The sequence below is a fragment of the Salmo trutta genome, chromosome 4 (assembly GCF_901001165.1).
Source record: "Salmo trutta chromosome 4, fSalTru1.1, whole genome shotgun sequence".
Lineage (NCBI taxonomy): Eukaryota > Metazoa > Chordata > Actinopteri > Salmoniformes > Salmonidae > Salmo > Salmo trutta.
The window spans coordinates 6,752,319-6,774,465 of NC_042960.1; the positions used below are offsets into that span (position 1 = coordinate 6,752,319).

At 45.5% G+C, this 22,147-nt stretch overlaps 1 protein-coding gene across 7 annotated transcripts; it reads right to left on the reverse strand.

Annotated features, from left to right (window-relative positions):
* Positions 1-1,733: 1,733 nt before the first annotated feature.
* Positions 1,734-11,615, reverse strand: LOC115191756 (ras GTPase-activating protein-binding protein 2). Of its 7 annotated transcripts, none has more exons than XM_029749643.1 (13): positions 11,436-11,615; positions 9,591-9,709; positions 9,398-9,479; positions 8,968-9,153; positions 8,585-8,675; positions 8,372-8,477; positions 7,061-7,229; positions 6,723-6,824; positions 6,522-6,627; positions 6,295-6,354; positions 6,071-6,199; positions 5,735-5,862; positions 1,734-5,085 (listed from the first exon to the last, which is right to left on the reverse strand). In XM_029749643.1, exons 2-13 carry the CDS (start codon positions 9,683-9,685, stop codon positions 4,798-4,800), a joined length of 1,542 nt encoding a protein of 513 aa, XP_029605503.1. In that variant the 5' UTR covers positions 9,686-9,709; positions 11,436-11,615; the 3' UTR covers positions 1,734-4,797. The 7 variants fall into 7 exon arrangements, with proteins under 7 accessions (XP_029605503.1, XP_029605509.1, XP_029605505.1 ...); XM_029749649.1 differs by having other exon boundaries at positions 5,744-5,862; positions 8,980-9,153; positions 11,436-11,614; XM_029749645.1 differs by having other exon boundaries at positions 8,980-9,153; positions 11,436-11,614.
* Between the last annotated feature and the right edge of the window lie 10,532 nt (positions 11,616-22,147).

The following is a 22,147-nucleotide window of genomic DNA, read 5'->3' on the forward strand; positions in this document are numbered from 1 at the left end:
ACCTACCCATCAGGCCTGGTGCCAACATAAATGGCTTCCCTCCTGCACCACGCCATCCCCACCCCATGAGCTGGTTTCCCAGAGGTTATGGAAGTGTGCCCAACTACCTCTTGCCCCCCTCTGTATTCTCAGCCTATGTCCAGGCTTTGCATGGAGGTTCATCTGAAGAGAATTCTCTGAGTGACTGAAGTATTGGGTTCCTGAGACCATTTATAAATAGAATGGGGGGTGTCCGTTCTATAGATTCTATTTCTATGTCTGAGAGTTTCTGGTGCTAAGTCTCCATTACTCTCCCAGACAAGAGATCGGTAGAGGATGATATGATCAGTGCCATTGTGTGCTGAATCTGCTATGTGGAAGTGTTGATAAGCATCGTGTTTTTATTTTTTAATCACTCACAGCATCATGCGTATATGCTTACATGACAAAAATAAACCATTTCCTTTTCATAAACAGTCTTTAAGTTGTTTTGGACTGCAGTGCTCAACCATTTAATTACACTAAATGAATATGTTTAACATGTTACCTTCAGAATCACGATGCTTGCACAATACAAATTACACCCTGCATTGCAAAGAAAGCCAGTTTCGACAACTGCAACTTTTAATCAAGCCAGAACGAACAATGATTCATGGATTCATGATCGGAGAGTATCATGCCTGTGTCACAAATACGCAGACCTGTGTGGTCAACCTCGCCTGCCTTTGAGATCAACACAAGGCAGTTACCACGGGAACTGGAACTAGGTGGTGTTCATTATGCACCAAACTGAAGGAGAAAAAAAAGGGACTGAAACAGGAAGGGACTGCCAATAAGAAACGTTCCTTTCATTAGAAATCAGAAGTGTGGTTAAGGTTAGGTTTGAAATAACATTTTAAGAAGAGAAATTGTAGAAACAGGCGGGGTTTAGCAAGAATTATGACTGTGGCAACTACACTGAACAAAAATATAAACGCAACATGCAATAATTTCAAAGTTACAGTTCATATAAGGAAATCAGTAAATTCAAACAAATGAATTAGGCCTAATCAATGGATTTCACAACTGGGCAGGGGCGCAGCCATGGGTGGGCCTGGGAGGGCATAGGCCCAGCCACTGGGGAGCCAGGTGAAGAAGCCGGATGTGGAGGTTCTGAGCTGGCGTGGATACACGTGGTCTGTGGTTGTGAGACCGGTTGGACATACTGCCAAATTCTCTAAAACGTTGGAGTTGGCTTATGGTAAAGAAATTAACATTAAATTATCTGGCAACAGCTCTGGTGGACATTCCTGCAGTCAGAATGCCAATTGTACACTCCCTAAAAACTTGAAACATCTGTGGCATTATGTTGAGTAAAAAAACAGCACAATTTAGAGTGACATTTTATTGTCCCCAGCAAAAGGTGCACCTGTGTAATGACCAAGCTGTTTAATCAGCTTCTTGATATGCCACACCTGTCAGGTAGATGGAGAAATGCTCACTAACAGGAATGTAAAGAAATTTGTGTACAACATTTGTGAGAAATCAGCTTTTTGTGCACATGGAGCATTTCTGGGATCTTTTATTTCAGCTCATGAAACATGGGACCAACACTTTACATGTTGAGTTTATATTTGTTCTTTATAGTTGAGACCCACGTTACTTCTGGCTTTGTTAATAATCTCAAGTAGGATCCAACATCTAGGGGCATTTCCAACTTTGTCTTTTACGACATTTGGTTGACTGCTGTGCCCCTTAAAACATGACAACCGTGATGACTGGTGCAGATATCAGTAGTTTATTGTATGTTAAGTCCAAACACATTCAAAATGGAAAACTAAAACAAATTTGCTCCATCTGCAACACATTTTTTTGTTTCTACTAGCAAACAAGTAGAAGGTAAACACAGTAAATTAAGATGGCAACCAACTGACTGCTTAGCGTACCACACTTGCTAAAGCCAGGAAGGAAATCCTATTCCACTGAAAAGAGGACTGGAATGATATACATTTAAATCCACTCTACAGCATTTTTCAACAGTGGAAAAAGTTTACAGCCTTTGCTTTAGGGGGTCCTTTGAAACTTGGGGGTAGAGATGGGGGTTCACTGAAATTTCAGAGCAAAAAAAATAAAAGTACAAATCTGCTCCCAATAAACATTTTGACACCACTGAGTTTTAAAGCACTGACATCAGAAAACTAGCCAGAAAGCATGATGGCATTCAACTCGACTGACTCTCCTCGCCTTGTTGCCCATTGCAAAAGTAAAATCGCAGTAAGTGCCCTTTTCTTAGCCATAATATGAAACTCACATTATGAGTATATAGGCAACTGTGAAACTTGTCCATATGTGGAAACATGGGGAGGGGTGTAGCTCTGCAGTGACCAACAATGGGTTCCTGGAGAAAGGGGCTCAATTTCAAAATGGCCTCTTCCCATAACACACACACACACACACACACGTTCAGCACGTCGCTCCAATCCAACCAAAAGTTACATGCATTTCAGGAACCACCAGTGTGACTGGCTTTTTAAGCCGGCCCATGCCACGAGAAAATTAATTATGAGAACTATGTCAAAAAGGGGGTAGGATGTGGAAAGTGTTATTACTGTGACAGATTGTCCCAGAAATTTTCAGAAATAGCGCAACACCACCTGACAAGGAAGACCTCAGTACGACATTTTGGAAAAGGCGCTACATCAGATTTAACTTTCCGTTTCAGTGCAAGAAGACCAGTATAAGAAAAAAAGAAGTGCAAAATATTTGTCATTTCTCCTCCCCGATTCTATCCCAGGTTGAAACCGAGGTCTTCCCTTTCACACAGTCACAAAAAGAAAACGTCCCATTTCACTGGCAGAGTACTAGTATAGAAATCTTATTTTGACTTGCCTTAGTGGAAAAAAAAAAATTATAGAAAAATCGGTACACAGCACATTGAATATTATCAGCATTTTAAAAAATATGAACGCATAAATGGATTAAAAAAAGTGAGTGTCATCCCAGATCAAGTTTGCACTAAGGCTAAACCACACCTAAGACGACCATTTTACAAAAATTGCTGCCAACGAAAAATGTTTGTTGTTGATGAAACAGTCGGATGCCCTTGGATCCAGGGCTTATTCCGTGTGCCACCGTTCGAGACAAAGACCACGCAGCTCCGACTGACCGTACCGATTCAGAACCGTCTAGTAGCCCACGTCTGAGCCGTGCAATACAACGTTTTCCTTTAAGAGGGCATTTCATTTTCACTGTCCGTTACAGTTACTAAGCAAACCACTCGTCAATACTGCAGATCCAAACTCTTCAACTGACCCATTTGCTTGACTAACCAAGAATCACACACACACACCATGACTAGTATGTTCCAATGAGTCCTTTCTTTAACATAACACATCTCTGGGACATTTAACATTAAAACTTCAGGCACCCGTTGTCTCTCTAGTCTCTTCAAAACCCAAGAGCAGATACTATAAACAAAATGCACAATTTGCAGCACATCATCTTAGGTAGTTGAACAGTACTTATGGGAGAGTGAAATGTGCACCAGAAAAATGTTATAATCCTGTGAAGAACACGGCAAAATCTCCCGGCCTCGGTAGGTAGAGTAGTTCAACTGGAGCTGAGAGCAACACCGGACACCCTGACCTCAACTCACTAGTAAGACTGGAAAGATGAAATAGAAGGCACCATCATGCTTTTATAGTCAAGTTGAAAAAAATAATAATTTAATCATACAGTGAACTATGATTTTTGCTGTACATTTATTATGTTCCTCCATACACTTGACGGGGAATGGAGGGAGAAGAGGGGGGGGGGGGCAGTTTCACAGTTCTGGCAAGTGTAGGGAAGGGGGAAAAATGCATGAAAAAAAAAAACAACTGTATCAACAAAGAATAGGGAGCGAGTCTCCACAAACATTATCACCACCACTCTCCTATTGGTCAGCTTGGTTTGTGTCTGTGGACCATCCTTTTATTTCCCCGTTCGGTGAAGTCCAGGAACTTTCAGCTTTTTATTAAATTCATTTAGGAAAATAATCATTCTGTAGATTGGTTTGTTGTGCCTTGTTGTATTCCAGCAGTAATTGAAGCATAGTTATGGGTTCGCAGATGAAAGATGTGAGAAAAAAAGTATATTGGTCACAGTAAACAGGCCTGAAGTGGAGGCCTGCCTTGTCACGTCGTTTAGCTTTGAGACAACAGTAGATGTCTCAACCAGCTGCGTTCCCAGGATGTCAATGTAACATGACAAAAGTACCCATTAGTGCATATTGATGAGTGCATTATGCAATTTGTTTTAAGCAGTGTTCTTTGAAAAGGAAAAAACTAAATGCAAGCCCCCCCATAGCAGGAAATTCACCTCATGCTTTCCCAACAGTAACGGGCAGAGAACTCCCACATATAAAATGTGCATTAAGAGGGGTTTCGTGACGTAGTGCCCCGGTAAGTCGAGGCATAATAATCTCTATTCCAAATGATGGGCTGTATTATCGTAGGTAAAAGTCTATCAGTCCCTCCTATAACGTTGCAGATTACTCCTGGTTGCTTTTCCTCAAATTTACAAATTAATGTTTGTGAATTCTTGACAACACTGGAAAAGGACGCTCAGCTCACAGCTAAGTAAAGCGAAAATGCAAATTTTACGTTTGCTCATTTTTGTCTGTCACAACAAAGAAGAAATAGTTGACAGGCTGTGTCACATTCCAAAGCCAAAAATAATTTTTTACCGAAACGAAAACAAACAAAAGTATATATGTTTATACATGTAGATTTTTTTTCGTTAACGAGAACGGTAGAAGATGAAGAACGTGGTACTACTTCCGAACTGCAGGTGGCACTATCAGCGGCGCTGGGTGGTGAAGCGGCCCTCGGCGGATCCTCCTGCTCCTCTTCCAGAGCCTAGGCCGGGCTTGGGCGCACCCATGCCGCCCCTGGGTGGGGGGCCCCTGCTGTCACGGATCATCCCGCTGCCGGCCACCATGCCTCCTCGCGGGCCACCGGGCCCCCTGTCGCCGCGTCTCCCCATGTCTCTGCGGTCATCTCCTCCGCCACGGACCTCCCGCTCACGTACCGCCCTGGTCTTCTTCTCCTCTACGTTCAGACGCACCTCACCGCGGAACATGATGGGCTACAGGACAGAGAGGACCGTTAATACAGGACTGGCAGGTGATAGGGGACCTTAAGAAAATACCCTTTTCACAATCCTTCTCATTCACTGGTTTGCACACCATAAAACCCTATTGTTGCATCTTAGGTTGTATCGATTGTGTTTGTGGTTTTCCTGCATAGAAAAGTCTTGGGCAGGCCTCCTAAGTGTTTTCGGGCCACCTATATCCAAACAGCCAAAACAAGAGCCCCCAATATTACTTTTTTTTTATTATGATCCTTGAGAACCAACAATCACCAAAAATAAGAGTCAGGGAGAATCAAATACCAAAATTGATACATTCAGGAGTATTTTTGTCAGAGCATGGGAACCCCATTGATTTTGTTAGAAAGTTTGAGACTCAGATAGCATAAGCCAAGCTGAATGTTGTCTCTGCGGACAACGGGAGGGCCTCAAATTTCCAGTCAGCACCCCTGCACACTTTTGATCCAATAAAACCTTGAATACTCAGTCTCCCATAGCTGAGATTCAAACAAAGGGAAAACAGGCTACAGATTTGGGGATTAGGATACTGTGCAGAAAACCCATAGGTAGTGATTTACAACACCAAGCCGTGTGCCACCAAAACACCAGTGTGAATGAGGGGGATAATGATGAAGTTAGTACTTGCCCCCCCTACCTTCGCCCCCAGGATTCTCTGGACAGGGTCAGAGTCGTCAAAGACCACAAATCCAAAGTTGGGCAGCTTTCCTCCGACTCCCTTGGTGTTGATCCTCAGCTCCACTACATTGCCAAAAGCTGAAGGAAGACATTTTAGTTTTCCATTCCAAATCCCGAAAATCATACATTGTCCTCCTGCTACGTCATCTGGAGTTTAACTCGTTAGTCACACCTTACCAAAAGGATAGAAGATGTAAACTGTTCCAAATGCACATAATTCTATTGATACTTTGAACAACAAGAAAATGGCATGGCTAAATAACCATTAATGTGTACGAGTGCTTACTCATGAAGAAGTCCTTGAGCTCTGCCTCGTCAATGTCATGAGGGAGGTTGCCCACAAAGAGCTGGTGGCTGTCTGGGTACCGGATGATCCTTCTGCTGTCCATCTCACCAGGGTCCGCCTCGCCCCGACCTGCAGTCAGGAGAAGTCATTAGCTACCTTCTGCACCGTCACTCTGTACCAACACTGAAGAGAGCACATTTAGTACAAAGTCACAGCTTTATTACCTTTGTTGACAAAACTGAAGTGGGGTTTCCCAGTTTGTGATTCTGAAGGTGCAACACCATCTAAGTGACAGAGACATGCACACATTGACCCAGGTGTAAATAATAAAGACTAGAACAGTGTGAGCACCCGTGACTTTGGTGACATGTTGAGAACTAAGCAGACCTAAAACCAAGAGCATATTGCGTCTATAGAAAAACACATTGCCATTAGGTCCCACTGGTCTTACCAGGTCTGGATGCTCGCTGTACGAAGGCTGGTCTGTCGCGGGGCCGCTGGTCCCGGGGTCCCCGGAGAGGGGCCGTCTGGCTCTCAGGTTTGTTCTCCGCTCTGGGCTGTAAAGGAACGCGACACACAGAGGAGATGAGACATACTTGACCACAGACAACACTCAGCCCAGACACACACAAGACACGGGGGGAGGGGTTACCTGTGAGCTTGGTGCTTTAACAACATGGGGGGGGATTCCAGAGGAGGGTCCTGTACCGCTAGGAGGCAGGTTTTTACTGGTCACCGAGGCCCAGGAGAAGGTCTGCCAGGAATTCAGTCAGAATTCAACCGTGCCAATCAGTAGAACACAGTACAATATACTTTCCTCGTACAATTTTTGAAAGGCAGATATCTTGACAGTAATCAGTGCTACTTCTGAAATGGCAACCTATTCCTTCTATAGTGAACTTTTGTCCAGCGAGAATAGCAGTGGGATTTCAGATGCAACCTGCATGTTATAATGGTCATAGCACCGTTGTACCAGGAGAGTGGACCAACCTTGGGGGCCTCCTGGGTGCTGGGTGGGGACTCTACGGGGACTGGGGAGGGGGCCTTCTCCTCCAGCTCCTCCATCACCTTCTCCTCCACGTCGGGCTTCAGCTCCTCTACCTCGGGCTCGGGCTCAGGCTCTGGAGCCGGCTCCTCCATGGGCTCCTCAACGCCATTGCTAAATGAAGCAGAAATCAGTCAAGTTTTCTACAGCTGTTGACCTAGATGTACCTTATTATAAACTCAGATACAAGCTCAATATGATTGGATTCGGTCACATTTCTTCTTGACACAAATATGATGCAACTGTACACTCACTGGCCAGTTAATTTGGTACCCCACCCCGTTCATGAAAATGGACCGCTCCTACAGACAGTGAGTCATGTGGCCTGCTAGATAAAGCAGGCAGACAGGCATCCAGTTACTGTTCGATTGAATGGGCAAAACGAGTGACTTAAGACTGCGCGTGGTATGATCATTGATGCCAGGCGCGCCAGATCCAGTATCTCAGAAATGGCCGTCCTCCTGGGATTTTCCCACACGACAATGTCTAGAGTAAACCAAGAATGGTGCGACAAACAGAAAGAAAAATAAACATCCAGTCAGCGGCAGTCCTGTGGGCAAAAACAGCTAGTTGATGAGAGAGGTAGAATGAGAATGGAAAGAATCGTGCACGCTAACAGGCGGGCCACAACTAGATCAATAACGGCACAGTACAACAGTGGTGTGAAGAACGGCATCTCGTTGATCCTTGTCACAGACGGGCTATTGCAGCAGACGACTACACCGGGTTCTACACCCATCAGGTAAAACAAAATGCAGCTCGTGGCACATGGTCACCAAGTTTGGACAATCAAGGAGTGGAAAAACAGCACCTGGAGCATGACATCGAGTTCAATTTACTTGAGTGGCCTGCGCAGTCCCCAGACCTCAACCCAATAGACCAACTGGAATGGGCTAAACGGCAGTACATTCATGCTGCGAACAATCCACAGCAACTGTGTGATGCCATCGCCATCAGCATGGACCAACATCCCTGTGGAACGTTTCCGATAGCTTGTTGAATGCCCCGAACAATTCCGGCTGTTCTGGAGGCAAAGAGCAGGGCCGACCCAGTACTAGATGGGTGTACCAAATAAACTGTCCGGTGAGTGTACATACCAACTGTATGCCATGTTTCCTTATTGTTGTTTTTTAATGCAGTGCACTACCTGTACGTAAACTCAATTTCTCTAAAACAGATCATTAAGTACATCTAGTCGCCATTGATCTAAACATCATTGTCAAACTGGCATGGTGGTCTCCATGGCATAGACTTACATGACAGGGTGAGGCTCGTAGTAAGTAGTGCTGTTAGGACTGTCCTGGAGTGGCTCTGGGGACGGCTGTCTCTCCTCCTGCTCCTCCTCAACCTCCTCTTCAGATTCTGAGGTATCATCGATTAACAAAACAAAGTTTACAGACCATAAACAACTTGACATCCAAATGCAACATTGAAGAGAATTTAACTGGACAAAGTGCAGAATTTCTTACCCTCATCAAGTTCAGCCTCAGAGTCACCGAAAACCTCATCCTCATAGCGGAAGATGTCGTTGTGTACGTAGAATTTGTTTGCCACGGAACCCTGTGGAAATAGCCAGACAAGCTATTATTATTTGTGCTGCAATAGCTGATGAAAATGTGCTTTTCCTCATAGTTGAGGTGCTTCATAATCTAAAAAAAAAAGTTAAGAGTTGTTTTCAGTGGGCATAAAATGTTTTGAAACAGAGTGAACTGGGGAGGTACTTCCTGAACATTGAGCCCTACTGAACACAACGCAGGTAGTCGCTCCACTTTCCGAGTGAGTGACAATTAAAATATGACAACTAGCCAATGCTTAGTAAAGTGTGTGCAGTGAGCCCCACCCTTTAGCCTACCGTACTACGCACCTCTGGAGCGAGCACAAAGGTCTGCATGAACTTCCTCATCGGCTGGCCGTTGTTGGAGAGCTCACCCAGCACTTGGACCACAACGCCGTCAGTCAGCGTGGCATGGGCGTCCACGTGTCTGATCTTCGTGTGGCATTCTTGGAACTGCAGGGACAGGACCTTCTTGTGGATTTCCTGGGTAAGGTGAAGGAAGTACAGTTAGAAGTAAATCACAAGGCCAGGAGTGGTTTATAATAGAATAAAATTCCCTGAATTATTACATCACAGCACTTGGAAGGTTATTAAAAAATATATTTTAAAATCTAAATTGTTTGAGATTTGCATGAAAAGCATCCCGAGTGAAGACTCTTGACTGTGCTATGTTTTTCAAAACAGGTAGTTGTCATCTGGATCTTTGATTTAGGTTATTGACACTTACCGCTTGGCCATACACCGCTTCTGCAAGCTTCCCGTTGGAGTCGAGTCCGCCATGAACATAGGAGGAGTTCCTTCCATAGAACCTGTCATGACAAAGCAGAGACATTTAAAGTCCTGCTGGCACAAGTCTACATAAAGCAATGGAAAGTTATCACATACTGTGGGCTATTCAATCTAGACAAATCGGTCAGTACCTGTGCAGGAAATCGGGTGCTTTGTTTAAGAGTGTGTAATACTGCCTCACAAACTCCCGCCCTACAAGCAGGGGACTTGGCTTCTCCATCACCATTTCTTTGGTAATCAATATCAAGTGCTGAAACAGAACGTTAACAAAACATATTTTAATCTTGAAATTAAGTAATACTTTGAAGTAACCTAAGAACATGCAGGTCAGCATTGCAGAAGGAAAATAAAGCCATGACAACTCATTCTTATTGGACATAATTGAGGCAACATGTACAATATCAACCCTTAATATCAGAATGAAACCAATGGAAAACAGAGCAACTTATGAATCGTTCATGGAAGTTATTTGCATGCAAATTTCAGCTAATAGAAAATTGTGTACAGAAACTGGTTATTAAGACGTTGCTTTCTAGTTTTGAAATTAGTTGAGAATATAAAGACAAAGTCAATGCGTTCAACTCAACGACAATGCACCAAGTTGTTCGTGTTCACATTTTAAACTGATACATATTTATCGTTGCTAGTTGGCTAGCTAACTACCTACTTTGTTAGCACCCACTAGCGTGCAACTGCGCCATCATGTTTATCCACCCGGACACAAAAGAGGGGTACAAAGCATAGGTCGACTTCAACGAGACGTTCTCAGAAGAGTTGAGAGATTGTCTGAACATATGTTACTAATCAAATGAACAAATTAGGTTAATGTTAAATTAATTTGTTTGATAGTAGCCAGGCCTATTGTGACGGAAACTGCGGAAGGCCTCCCACGACCTGGTACAGCCTCTGTCGTAGCTGGATGTCTATTTTGTGTGGCATCGTCGAATCATTTCCCTGGCCTTGATATCAGACATAACAAATGTTGCTAGAAATAGTAGACCAACTCCAAATGCTTTGAAAGAGGCCTCGTCTTATTTGGAAGTGTATTTAACAAACTAGTAAGAGCAGCATACTTGTAAGGTAAACGAGGATTAGCTAGCTAACGCTGGCTTCCTACAACTAGGTTGGGAAAGTAGCTAGTTTGCTAGGCCAAATTGGGAAAACTCGCTAGCTAGCTCAAAGTTATCAATGTACGCAGTGTTAACGTGTTGGCTAAATAACATTACCCCCAATATTCGAATGTAACTTCAGTATACATTTTTATAAACAACAAGCACAGTTAAGCCCGTACCGGTTGCTAATTAAATGATAGTGAAACTGGTACATTAGTTAACGTTAGGCAGCTAATGGCGCTAAGCTAGATTTGTGGCGTCGTTGCTTTTTCTCAAGCTACCTTGTCTGACAACTTTGTTTACCCCTATCAGTTTTCCTTCGTGTATTAATATGCATCAACACTTTAATGATGCAAAGTCATGTGGCTCAATTTCATGAATAAGAAACGTTGAACAGCTAGCAACAATCACTTTGTAACTAACCAATACACACTGGTCTATTCTCGTGCAAGTGCCTAAATCCTGGCACCGGCAGGCAGGGTTTTCTTGAACAGAGCTGGTTAGCAAGCAAGTGTCGACACCAGTGCTCGTGTTAGCATTGCACATAATACAAAGGCCGACTGGCTAGGTATTTTGAGCTATAGCTAGTTAGTAAATGAGAAAAAATAAAATTTAACACGGTCAAATTCGGGGTTTAGCATCACATGATACCATGACTGTTTTTCCATTTAACTCAAATTGTCGACATGGAATTAATTGAAGACACATACTGTACAGTGAGCCAACAAAGACCTTCACTAACTCAAACGTTAACTTTTTCCCGAGAACAACTACAGTAGCTAGCCATTAATAAAATGTTATCGTTAGTCAGATTAACGGTAGACAGTTTAGCTATTAATTTTTTTTTATTAAAAGGTAACTTACCTTTTGAAATACCTATCTAATTGAACACAGTGATTAAATAACTATGACTATAAACGATTCTGGTCGCCAAAGACTATACTCTGAAATATGAAGAATATTTCAGGTGTAATTTATAATATTTCTCACCCTCTACTGACAGACTTAATGATCTCTGCTGTATCAGAGATTGGAATTTAAAGCGATAGACTTCAAATTTATTGTCTAACCCCTGCAATCTAGGGCAGGAACCCCCGTGACAGTTGAGTAGCCAATGATATTTTTACACTGGACAACATTAATTGTGACGTAGTTTGGTGTATTTTCCCGCCCGCCTTCCTGCCTAAAAATCCAGACGTTATGACGTCACAACGGGTTTATTTTGTCATAATATAATATTCTTTATCAGCCAACATTTAAAAAGAGATTCATTGTGACTTAAAACATATTTACAAAGAAAATCATGTTCATATAGTATGTTCTATACACTACAAAATTGAGCACTCTTTAATGCCTGAGGCAAAGATATGTTTTATTCCTGACAGACAGCAGATAACTTGAAGGCTACAATTAATACTTTTGAATACAAAAACTGGAGGAAACCTAGAGCCACAGAAACAAGCCTATCATATGCCTGCCAGTATCAGGAGACACACCTACAGTGCATTCGGAGAGTATTCAGACCTCTTGACTTTTTCCACATTTTGTTACGTTACAGCCTTATTCTAAAATTGATTAAATTATTTTTTTCTTCTCATCAATCTACACACAATACCCCATAATGACAAAGCAAAAACAGGTTTTTACTGAAATGTCCCATTTACATAAGTATTCAGACCCTTTACCCAGTACTTTGTTGAAGCACCTTTGGCAGCGATTACAACCTCAAGTCTTCTTGGGTATGATGTCTCAAGCTTGGCACACCTGTATTTGGGGAGTTTCTCCCATTCTCCTGTGCAGATCCTCTCAAGCTCTGTCAGGTTGGATGGGGAGCTATTTTCAGGTCTCTCCAGGGACGTTCGATCGGGTTCAAGTCCGGGCTCTGGTTGGGCCACTCAAGGACATTCAGAGACGTCCTGAAGCCACTCCTGCATTGCCTTGGCTGTGTGTTTGGGATTGTTGTCCTGTTGGAAGGTGAACCTTCGCCACAGTCTGAGGTCCTGAGCACTCTGGAGTAGGTTTTCATCAAGGATCTCTCTGTACTTTGCTCTGTTCATCTTTCCCTTGATCCTGACTAGTCTCCGAGTCCCTGCTGCTGAAAAACATCCCACCATGGTGCCACCACCATTCTTCACCGTAGAGATGGTGCCAGGTTTCCTCCAGACGTAACACTTGGCATTCAAGCCAAGAGTTCAATCTTGGTTTCATCAGATCAGATAATCTTGTTTCTCATGGTCTGAGAATCTTTTAGGTGCCTTTTGGGGGACCGGCAGAGGTTGGAGGAAACAAGCCGGAGCTTGCCGAGGAGTCTTATTCTGTGCACACACCGTTCAAGCGGCGACGAATGTGGACACGTCAGGGACCAAAATAGGCCACCAAAAGCGCTGCTGCCCTATTGACCCGCTGCTGAGTGCCATTGCCAGGCACGAAGTGGCAAGGATGGTCTCGGGTTCCGGGAGGGAAGCAGGTCCGTGAGGTGCAGAGCTCCCAGCCGAACCCCGGGGGGGGGGGCCCCTGACAACCGGATGTTCGTTCCTGATGCCGTCTGCTCCGCGGTCCTGGAGTGGGCCCACTCTCCAGGTTTGCCTGCCACCCGGGCACCCGTCAGACCCTGGCCTTTGTGCGACAGCACTTTTGGTGGCCTATTTTGGTCCCTTAACATCCCACCCATCCTACAATCCAAGCTTGATGCCCTCAATCTCACACAAATTATTAATGAACCCACCAGGTACTACCCCATAGCTGTAAACACTGGCACCCTCATAGATATCATCCTAACAAACTTGCCCTCTAAATACACCTCTGCTGTTCTCAACCAAGATCTCAGCGATCACTGCCTCATTGCCTGCATCCGTAATGGGTCAGCGGTCAAACGACCTCCACTCATCACTGTCAAACGCTCCCTGAAACATTTCAGCGAGCAAGCCTTTCTAATCGACCTGGCCCTGGTATCCTGGAAGGATATTGACCTCATCCCGTCAGTAGCGGATGCCTGTTTTTTTTTTTTAAATGCCTTCCTCACCATCTTAAATAAGCATGCCCCATTCAAGAAATTTAGGACCATGAACAGATATAGCCCTTAGTTCTCCCCAGACCTGACTGCCCTTAACCAACACAAAAACATCCAGTAGCGTTCTGCATAGGCATCGAACAGCCCCCGTGATATGCAACTTTTCAGGGAAGTTAGAAACCAATATACACAGGCAGTTAGAAAAGCCAAGGCTAGCTTTTTCAAGCAGAAATTTGCTTCCTGCAACACAAATTCAAAAAGGTTCTGGGACATTGTAAAGTCCATAGAGAATAAGAACACCTCCTCCCAACTGCCCACTGCACTGAGGATAGGAAACTCTGTCACCACCGATAAACCCACTATAATTGAGAATTTCAATAAGCCTTTTTCTACGGCTGGCCATGCCTTCCACCTGGCTACCCCTACTGCAGTCAACAGCACTGCACCCCCCACAGCTACTCGCCCAAGCCTTCCCCATTTCTCCTTCTCCCAAATCCATTCAGCTGATGTTCTGAAAGAGCTGCAAAATCTGGACCCCTACAAATCAGCCGGGCTAGACAATCTGGACCCTTTCTTTCTAAAATTATCTGCCGAAATTATTGCAACCCCTATTACTAGCCTGTTCAACCTCTCTTTTGTGTCATCTGAGATTCCCATAGATTGGAAAGCAGCTGCTGTCATCCCCCTCTTCAAAGGAGGGGACACTCTTGACCCAAATTGCTACAGACCTATATCCATCCTACCCTGCCTTTCTAAGGTCTTCGAAAGCCAAGTCAACAAACAGATTACCGACCATTTCGAATCCCACCGCACCTTCTCCGCTATGCAATCTGGTTTCAGAGCTGGTCATGGGTGCACCTCAGCCACGCTCAAGGTCCTAAACGATATCGTAACCGCCATCGATAAGAAACAATACTGTGCTGCCGTATTCATTGACCTGGCCAAAGCTTTCGACTCTGTCAGTCACCACATCCTCATCGGCAGACTCAATAGCCTTGGTTTCTCAAATGATTGCATCGCCTGGTTCACCAACTACTTCTCTGATAGAGTTCGGTGTGTCAAATCGGAGGGCCTGTTGTCCGGACCTCTGGCAGTCTCTATGGGGGTGCCACAGGGTTCAATTCTTGGGCAAACTCTTTTCTCTGTATACATCAATGATGTCGCTCTTGCTGCTGGTGAGTCTCTGATCCACCTCTACGCAGACGACACCATTCTGTATACTTCTGGCCCTTCTTTGGACACTGTGTTAACAACCCTCCAGACGAGCTTCAATGCCATACAACTCTCCTTCCGTGGCCTCCAACCGCTCCTAAATACAAGTAAAACTAAATGCATGCTCTTCAACCGATCGCTGCCTGCACCTGCCCACCTGTCCAGCATCACTACTCTGGACGGTTCTGACTTAGAATATGTGGACAGCTACAAATACCGGGGTGTCTGGTTAGACTATAAACTCTCCTTCCAGACTCACATCAAACATCTCCAATCCAAAATTAAATCTAGAATTGGCTTCCTATTTCGCAACAAAGCATCCTTCACTCATGCTGCCAAACATACCCTCGTAAAACTGACCATCCTACCGATCCTCGACTTCGGCGATGTCATTTACAAAATAGCCTCCAATACCCTACTCAACAAACTGGATGCAGTCTATCACAGTGCCATCCGTTTTGTCACCAAAGCCCCATATACTACCCACCACTGTGACCTGTACGCTCTCGTTGGCTGGCCTTCATAATCGCCGCCAAACCCACTGGCTCCAGGTCATCTACAAGACCCTGCTAGGTAAAGTCCCCCCTTATCTCCGCTCACTGGTCACCATAGCAGCACCCACCTGTAGCACGCACTCCAGCAGGTATATCTCTCTGGTCACCCCCAAAGCCAATTCCTCCTTTGGCCGTCTCTCCTTCCAGTTCTCTGCTGCCAATGATTGGAACGAACTACAAAAATCTCTGAAACTGGAGACACTTATCTCCCTCACTAGCTTTAAGCACCAGCTGTCAGAGCAGCTCACAGATCACTGCACCTGTGCATAGCCCATCTATAATTTAGCCCAAACAACTACCCCTTCCCCTACTGTATTTATTTATTTTATTTATTTTGCTCCTTAGCACCCTATTATTTATTTCTACTTTGCACTTTCTTCTACTACAAATCTACCATTCCAGTGTTTTACTTGCAATATTGTATTTACTTTGCCACCATGGCCTTTTTTGCCTTTACCTCCCTTATCTCACCTCATTTGCTCACATTGTATATAGACTTATTTTTCTACTGTATTATTGACTGTATGTTTGTTTTACTCCATGTGTAACTCTGTGTTGTTGTATGTTGTCGAACTGCTTTGCTTTATCTTGGCCAGGTCGCAATTGTAAATGAGAAGTTGTTCTCAACTTGCCTACCTGGTTAAATAAAGGTGAAATAAAAATAAATAAAAAATAAAAGTAGTCGTGGGGCTATAGCGGTGGGACAGTGCATCTGGCTTGACATTCTTGGATCCTGGCTGGTTTGAGAGGGAGAAGTTGAACCATGTAAACAGCAGGGCCCATCTGGCTTGCCTGGAGTTGAGGTGCTTGGCGGTGTGGAGATACTCCAGGTTCTTGTAGTCAGTCCACACAATGGCCTCCATTCCTCCAACGCCATCTTCACCGCGAGAAGCTCACGATTCCCCACATCATAGTTCCTTTCCGTGGCGTTGAGGCGATGGGAGATGAAGGTGCAGGGATGTAGCTTGAGGTCAAGGGCAGGACGGGATGGGGGATGGGTGACGGGATGGGTCAGGATGAACCAGGATGGTAGCTGTGGTGAAGCGATGTTTGAGGTCCCAGAACGCCTGGTCAGCAGCTGGAGACTACGTGAACGGAAACTTGGGTGAGGTGAATGCTGACAGGGGGGACGCCAGGGTGCTGTAACCCCGGATAAAGCGACGATAGAAGTTGGCGAACCCCAGAAAACATTGCAGCTGCACCCTGGACGTAGGCTGAGGCCAATCCATCACTGCTCTCACCTTCCCGGGATTCATCTGGACACTCCCAGCAGAGATGATGTAACCCACAAAAGGGACGGTGTAGCGATGGAACTCGCACTTCTCCGCCTTCACAAACAGCTGGTTCTCCAGAAGACGTTGAAGGACCTGCCGGACGTGGAGCATGTGTTCTTGAGGGGAGCGGGAGAAGACGAGGATGTCATCAATGTAGATGCAGACGAACCGTTTAAACATGTCACGGAGAACATCATTCACCAGAGCCTGGAACACAGCAGGGGCGTTGGTGAGGTCAAAGGACATGACCAGATACTCGTAGTGGCCACTGGCCGGGTTGAAAGCGGTCTTCCACTCGTCCCCCTCTCGTATCCACACCAGGTGGTAGGCGTTCCGTCGATCCAGCTTGGAAAATACAATGGCCCCCTGGAGCGGCTCGAAGGCCGAGGAGATGAGTGATAGCAGGTAACGGTTCTTAACCATAATGTCATTGAGTCCCCAGTAGTCAATGCACGGGCGCAGGGTCTTATCCTTTTTCTCCATGAAGAAGAACCCCGTCCCAGCGGGAGAGGAAGATCGACAGATAAATCCAGCAGCTAGGGAGTCCCCAATGTAGGTATCCATCAATGTAGGCGGCGTGGTGCTAGGGAGAAGGTCAATCCCGTAGTCATAGGGTCGGTGCGGCGGAAGTGACATGGCCTGGGCCTTGCTGAACACCACCCGGAGATCCTGGTACTCCGCTGGAATGGCGGAGAGATCCGGGACACCTTCCGAGCCCCCAGGAAGACGTCCCGGGACAGGTTGTGCTGACTTCAGGCAATGGCCGTGGCAGAATGGGCTCCAGCCCATGATGGCACCAGTAGACCAGTTAATGAGGGGATTGTGTTGTTCGAGCCAGGAGAATCCCAATACCACTGGAATCAGAGGCGACTTGATGAGCAGGAACTGGATAGCCTGGTTTCCACTAGCACCACTATTACTGGTCTGGAGTATCCGTGACTGAGCATCACTTTGACATCACTGGCAGAGTTAACAGCTTTTAGTATTGTATACACACCCTTGATCACCACCACTACAGGTGGGGCATAGCACCCCTTACCCTCTCTCAGGAGGGAGTGAAGAGTACCAAGGGATGACCAGAACTGGTTGGACCCAGGCCTTGTCAGGTTACCAGACTGCTGCACATTGCTCCCAGCAGGCATGGGTACGACTTGTACCTATGTGCCCTGTTATACCTCTCTCATTTCTGGGAACTTGGTAGCCAAATAGATTTTCTTCCCAGCCACATTGACCACCATGGGGTACACAAAATACGCCCCAGTGGAAGGGAGAGCTACACCAGGGGGGAAGGCTGTGGTGGTCTGGGAGGGGGAGTGGAGGGGTTAGCTGGAACTCCTTACACCCGTCTCCCCTCTCCTCGTCCTTCGGGGTGACCTGATAGCCTTCAAGGAACCAGACACACCTCAGAGCGCCTCTGGAGCCCTAGGAACCAAAATAGAATGGAATGGAGACCTTCTCCCTTACCTCACCTCGCTCATCAACTCATCCTTGACCGCTGGCTACGTCCCTTCCGTCTTCAACAGAGCGAGAGTTGCACCCCTTCTGAGAAAACCTACACTCGATCCCTCCGATGTCAACAACTACAGACCAGTATCCCTTCTTTCTTATCTCTCCAAAACTCTTGAACGTGTCGTCCTTGGCCAGCTCTCCTGCTATCTCTCTCAGAATGACCTTCTTGATCCAAATCAGTCAGGTTTCAAGACTGGTCATTCAACTGAGACTGCTCTTCTCTGTGTCACGGAGGCTCTCCACACTGCTAAAGCTAACTCTCTCCTCTGCTCTCATCCTTCTAGACCTATTTGCTGCCTTTGATACTGTGAACCATCAGATCCTCCTCTCCACCCTCTCCGAGTTGGGCATCTCCGGCGCGGCCCACGCTTGGATTGCGTCCTATCTGACAGGTCGCTCCTACCAGGTGGCGTGGCGAGAATCTGTCTCCGCACCACGTGCTCTCACCACTGGTGTCCCCGAGGGCTCTGTTCTAGGCCCTCTCCTATTCTCGCTATACACCAAGTCACTTGGCTCTGTCATATCCTCACATGGTCTCTCCTATCATTGCTATGCAGACGACACACAATTAATCTTCTCCTTTCCCCCTTCTGATAACTAGGTGGCGAATCGCATCTCTGCATGTCTGGCAGACATATCAGTGTGGATGACGGATCACCACCTCAAGCTGAACCTCGGCAAGACGGAGCTGCTCTTCCTCCCGGGGAAGGACTGCCCGTTCCATGATCTCGCCATCACGGTTGACAACTCAATTGTGTCCTCCTCCCAGAGTGCTAAGAACCTTGGCGTGACCCTGGACAACACCCTGTCGTTCTCCACTAACATCAAGGCGGTGACCCGATCCTGTAGGTTCATGCTCTACAACATTCGCAGAGTACGACCCTGCCTCACACAGGAAGCGGCGCAGGTCCTAATCCAGGCACTTGTCATCTCCCGTCTGGATTACTGCAACTCGCTGTTGGCTGGGCTCCCTGCCTGTGCCATTAAACCCCTACAACTCATCCAGAACGCCGCAGCCCGTCTGGTGTTCAACCTTCCCAAGTTCTCTCACGTCACCCCGCTCCTCCGCTCTCTCCACTGGCTTCCAGTTGAAGCTTGCATCCGCTACAAGACTATGGTGCTTGCCTACGGAGCTGTGAGGGGAACGGCACCTCCGTACCTTCAGGCTCTGATCAGGCCCTACACCCAAACAAGGGCACTGCGTTCATTCACCCATGGCCTGCTCGCCTCCCTACCTCTGAGGAAGCACAGTTCCCGCTCAGCCCAGTCAAAACTGTTCGCTGCTCTGGCACCCCAATGGTGGAACAAGCTCCCTCACGACGCCAGGACAGCGGAGTCAATCACCACCTTCCGGAGACACCTGAAACCCCACCTCTTTAAGGAATACCTAGGATAGGATAAAGTAATCCTTCTAACCCCCCCCCCTTAAAATATTTAGATGCACTATTGTAAAGTGGTTGTTCCACTGGATATCATAAGGTGAATGCACCAATTTGTAAGTCGCTCTGGATAAGAGCGTCTGCTAAATGACTTAAATGTAAATGTAAAAATTGTTCATGTTCAGAATTGCCCACTAAAAGTACAATGTTTATTACATTTTTATTGAAGCACAAACTGTACAGTCAAAAATAAATGAATGGCCATTTATGATGAGGATGATAATGAAAATACTCACTGCGGAAATATTTGTGACAGTTTGTAACACCTTTACCTGTTAAGGATAAGAAATGGATGACCATTTATGATGATGATGATAATGAAGATACTGTGAAAATACACAATATATACAAAAGTATGAGGACATCCCTTAAAATTAGTGGATTTAGCCATTTCAACTACACCTGTTGCTGACAAATCGAGCACCCAGCCATGCAATTTCCATGGACAAACATTGGCAGTAAAATGTCCTTACTGAAGAGCTCAGAGACTTTCAACGTGGCAACGTCATAGGATGCTATTGCCACGTTTCCAACAAGTCAGTTTGTAAAATTTCTGCCCTACTAGAGCTGCCCCGGTCAGCGGTAAGTGCAGTTATTGTGAAGTGGAAACGTCTAGGTGCAACAACGGCTCAGCCGCGAAGTGGTAGGCCACACAAGCTCACAGTACGGAACCGCCGAGTGTTGAAGCGTGTAGAGTGTAAAAATCGTCTGTCCTTGGTTGCAACATTCACTACCGAGTTCCAAATTGCCTCTGGAAGCAGTATCAGCACAAGAACTGTTCGTTGGGAGCTTCATGAAATGGGTTTCCATGGCCGAGCAAACCACACAAGCCTAAGATCACCATGCGCAATGCCAAAAGTTGGCTAGAGAAGTGTAAAGCTCGGCGCCATTGGACTCTGGAGCAGTGGAAACACGTTCTCTGGAGTGATGAATCACGCTTCACCATCTGGCAGTCCGACAAACTAATCTGGGTTTGGCGGATGCCAGGAGAACGCTACCTGCCCGAATGCATAATGACAATTTGAAAGACAACAACAACCACCCAAGCCACTGCCTGTAGACCCCGCTATCATCCAGAAGGCGAGGTCAGTACAGGTGCATCAAAGCTGGGACAGAGAGACTGAAAAACAGCTTCTATCTCAAGGCCTTCAGACTGTTACATAGCCATCACTAGCACAGAGAGGCTGCTGCCTACATACTCAGACTTTAAATCATTGGCCACTTTAATAAATGGAACACTAGTCACTTTAATAATGTCACTTTAATAATGTTTACATATCTTGCATTACTCATCTCATATGTATATACTTTATTCAATTCTACTGCATCTTAGTCTATGCCGCTCTAACATTGCTCGTCCATATATTTATATATTCTTAATTCCATTCCTTTACCTAGATTTGTGTGTACTGGGTATATGTTGTGAAATTGTTAGATATTACTTGTTAGATATTGCTGCACTATCGGAACTAGAAGCACAGGTATTTCGCTACACCCGCAATAACATCTGCTAAACACGTGTATGTGACCAATGCAATTTGATTTGATTTGATTTGATTTGAAAGTTTGGTGGGGGAGGAATAATGGTCTGGGGCTGTTTTTCATGGTTCGTGCTAGGCCCCTTAGTTCCAGTGAAGGGAAATCTTAACGCTACAGCATACAATAACATTCTAGACAATTCTGTGCTTCCAATTGTGTGGTAACAGTTTGGGGGAGGCCCTTTCCTGTTAAAGCATGACAATGCCCCCGTACACAAAGCAAGTTCCATACAGAAATGGTTTGTCGAGATCGATGTGGAAGAATTTGACTGGCCTGCACAGAGCTCTGACCTCAACCCCATCGAACACCTTTGGGATGAATTGGAACGCCGACTGCAAGCCAGACCTAATCACCCAACATCATTGCCCGATCTCACTAATGCTCTTGTGGCTGAATGGAAGCAATGTTCCAACATCTAATGGAAAGCCTTCCCAGAAGAGTGGAGGCTGTTATAGCAGCAAAGGGGGTCCAACTCCATATTAATGCCCATGATTTTGGAATGAGATGTTTGACGAGCATACTTTTGGTCATGTAGTGTATTTGCGGCTGTTTGTAACACCTTTGCCTGTCGAGGATAAAAATTATCATATTTTGATCAAAGGAAAGGAATGCTTGATCTTTGTTCGTTCTGACTGAAGGCAATGAACAACTCACCTATAATGGTTTTGATAACCTAATGGCATGACATCATATGAAAAGATCTCTTGACATTACACACAATGTGTGCATCCCAATAGACATTCTATTCTGTATATAGTCCACTACTTTTGACCAGAGCCCTATTGGCCCTGGTGTAAAACAGTGCTCAAGGGAATAGGGTGACATTTGGGACTTACACAGTGTTGCATTTGTAGAGGCAGTTATGTAACATGGTATGCTTGTTTCTAATTAGATCACTAATCACATCACCATTAGTGTCACGACTTCTGCCAAAGTCGGTTCCTCTTCTTGTTCGGGCGGTGTTCGGCGGTTGACGTCACCGGTCTTCTAGCCATCGCTGATCCATTTTTCATGTTCCATTTGTTTTGTCTTGTTTTCA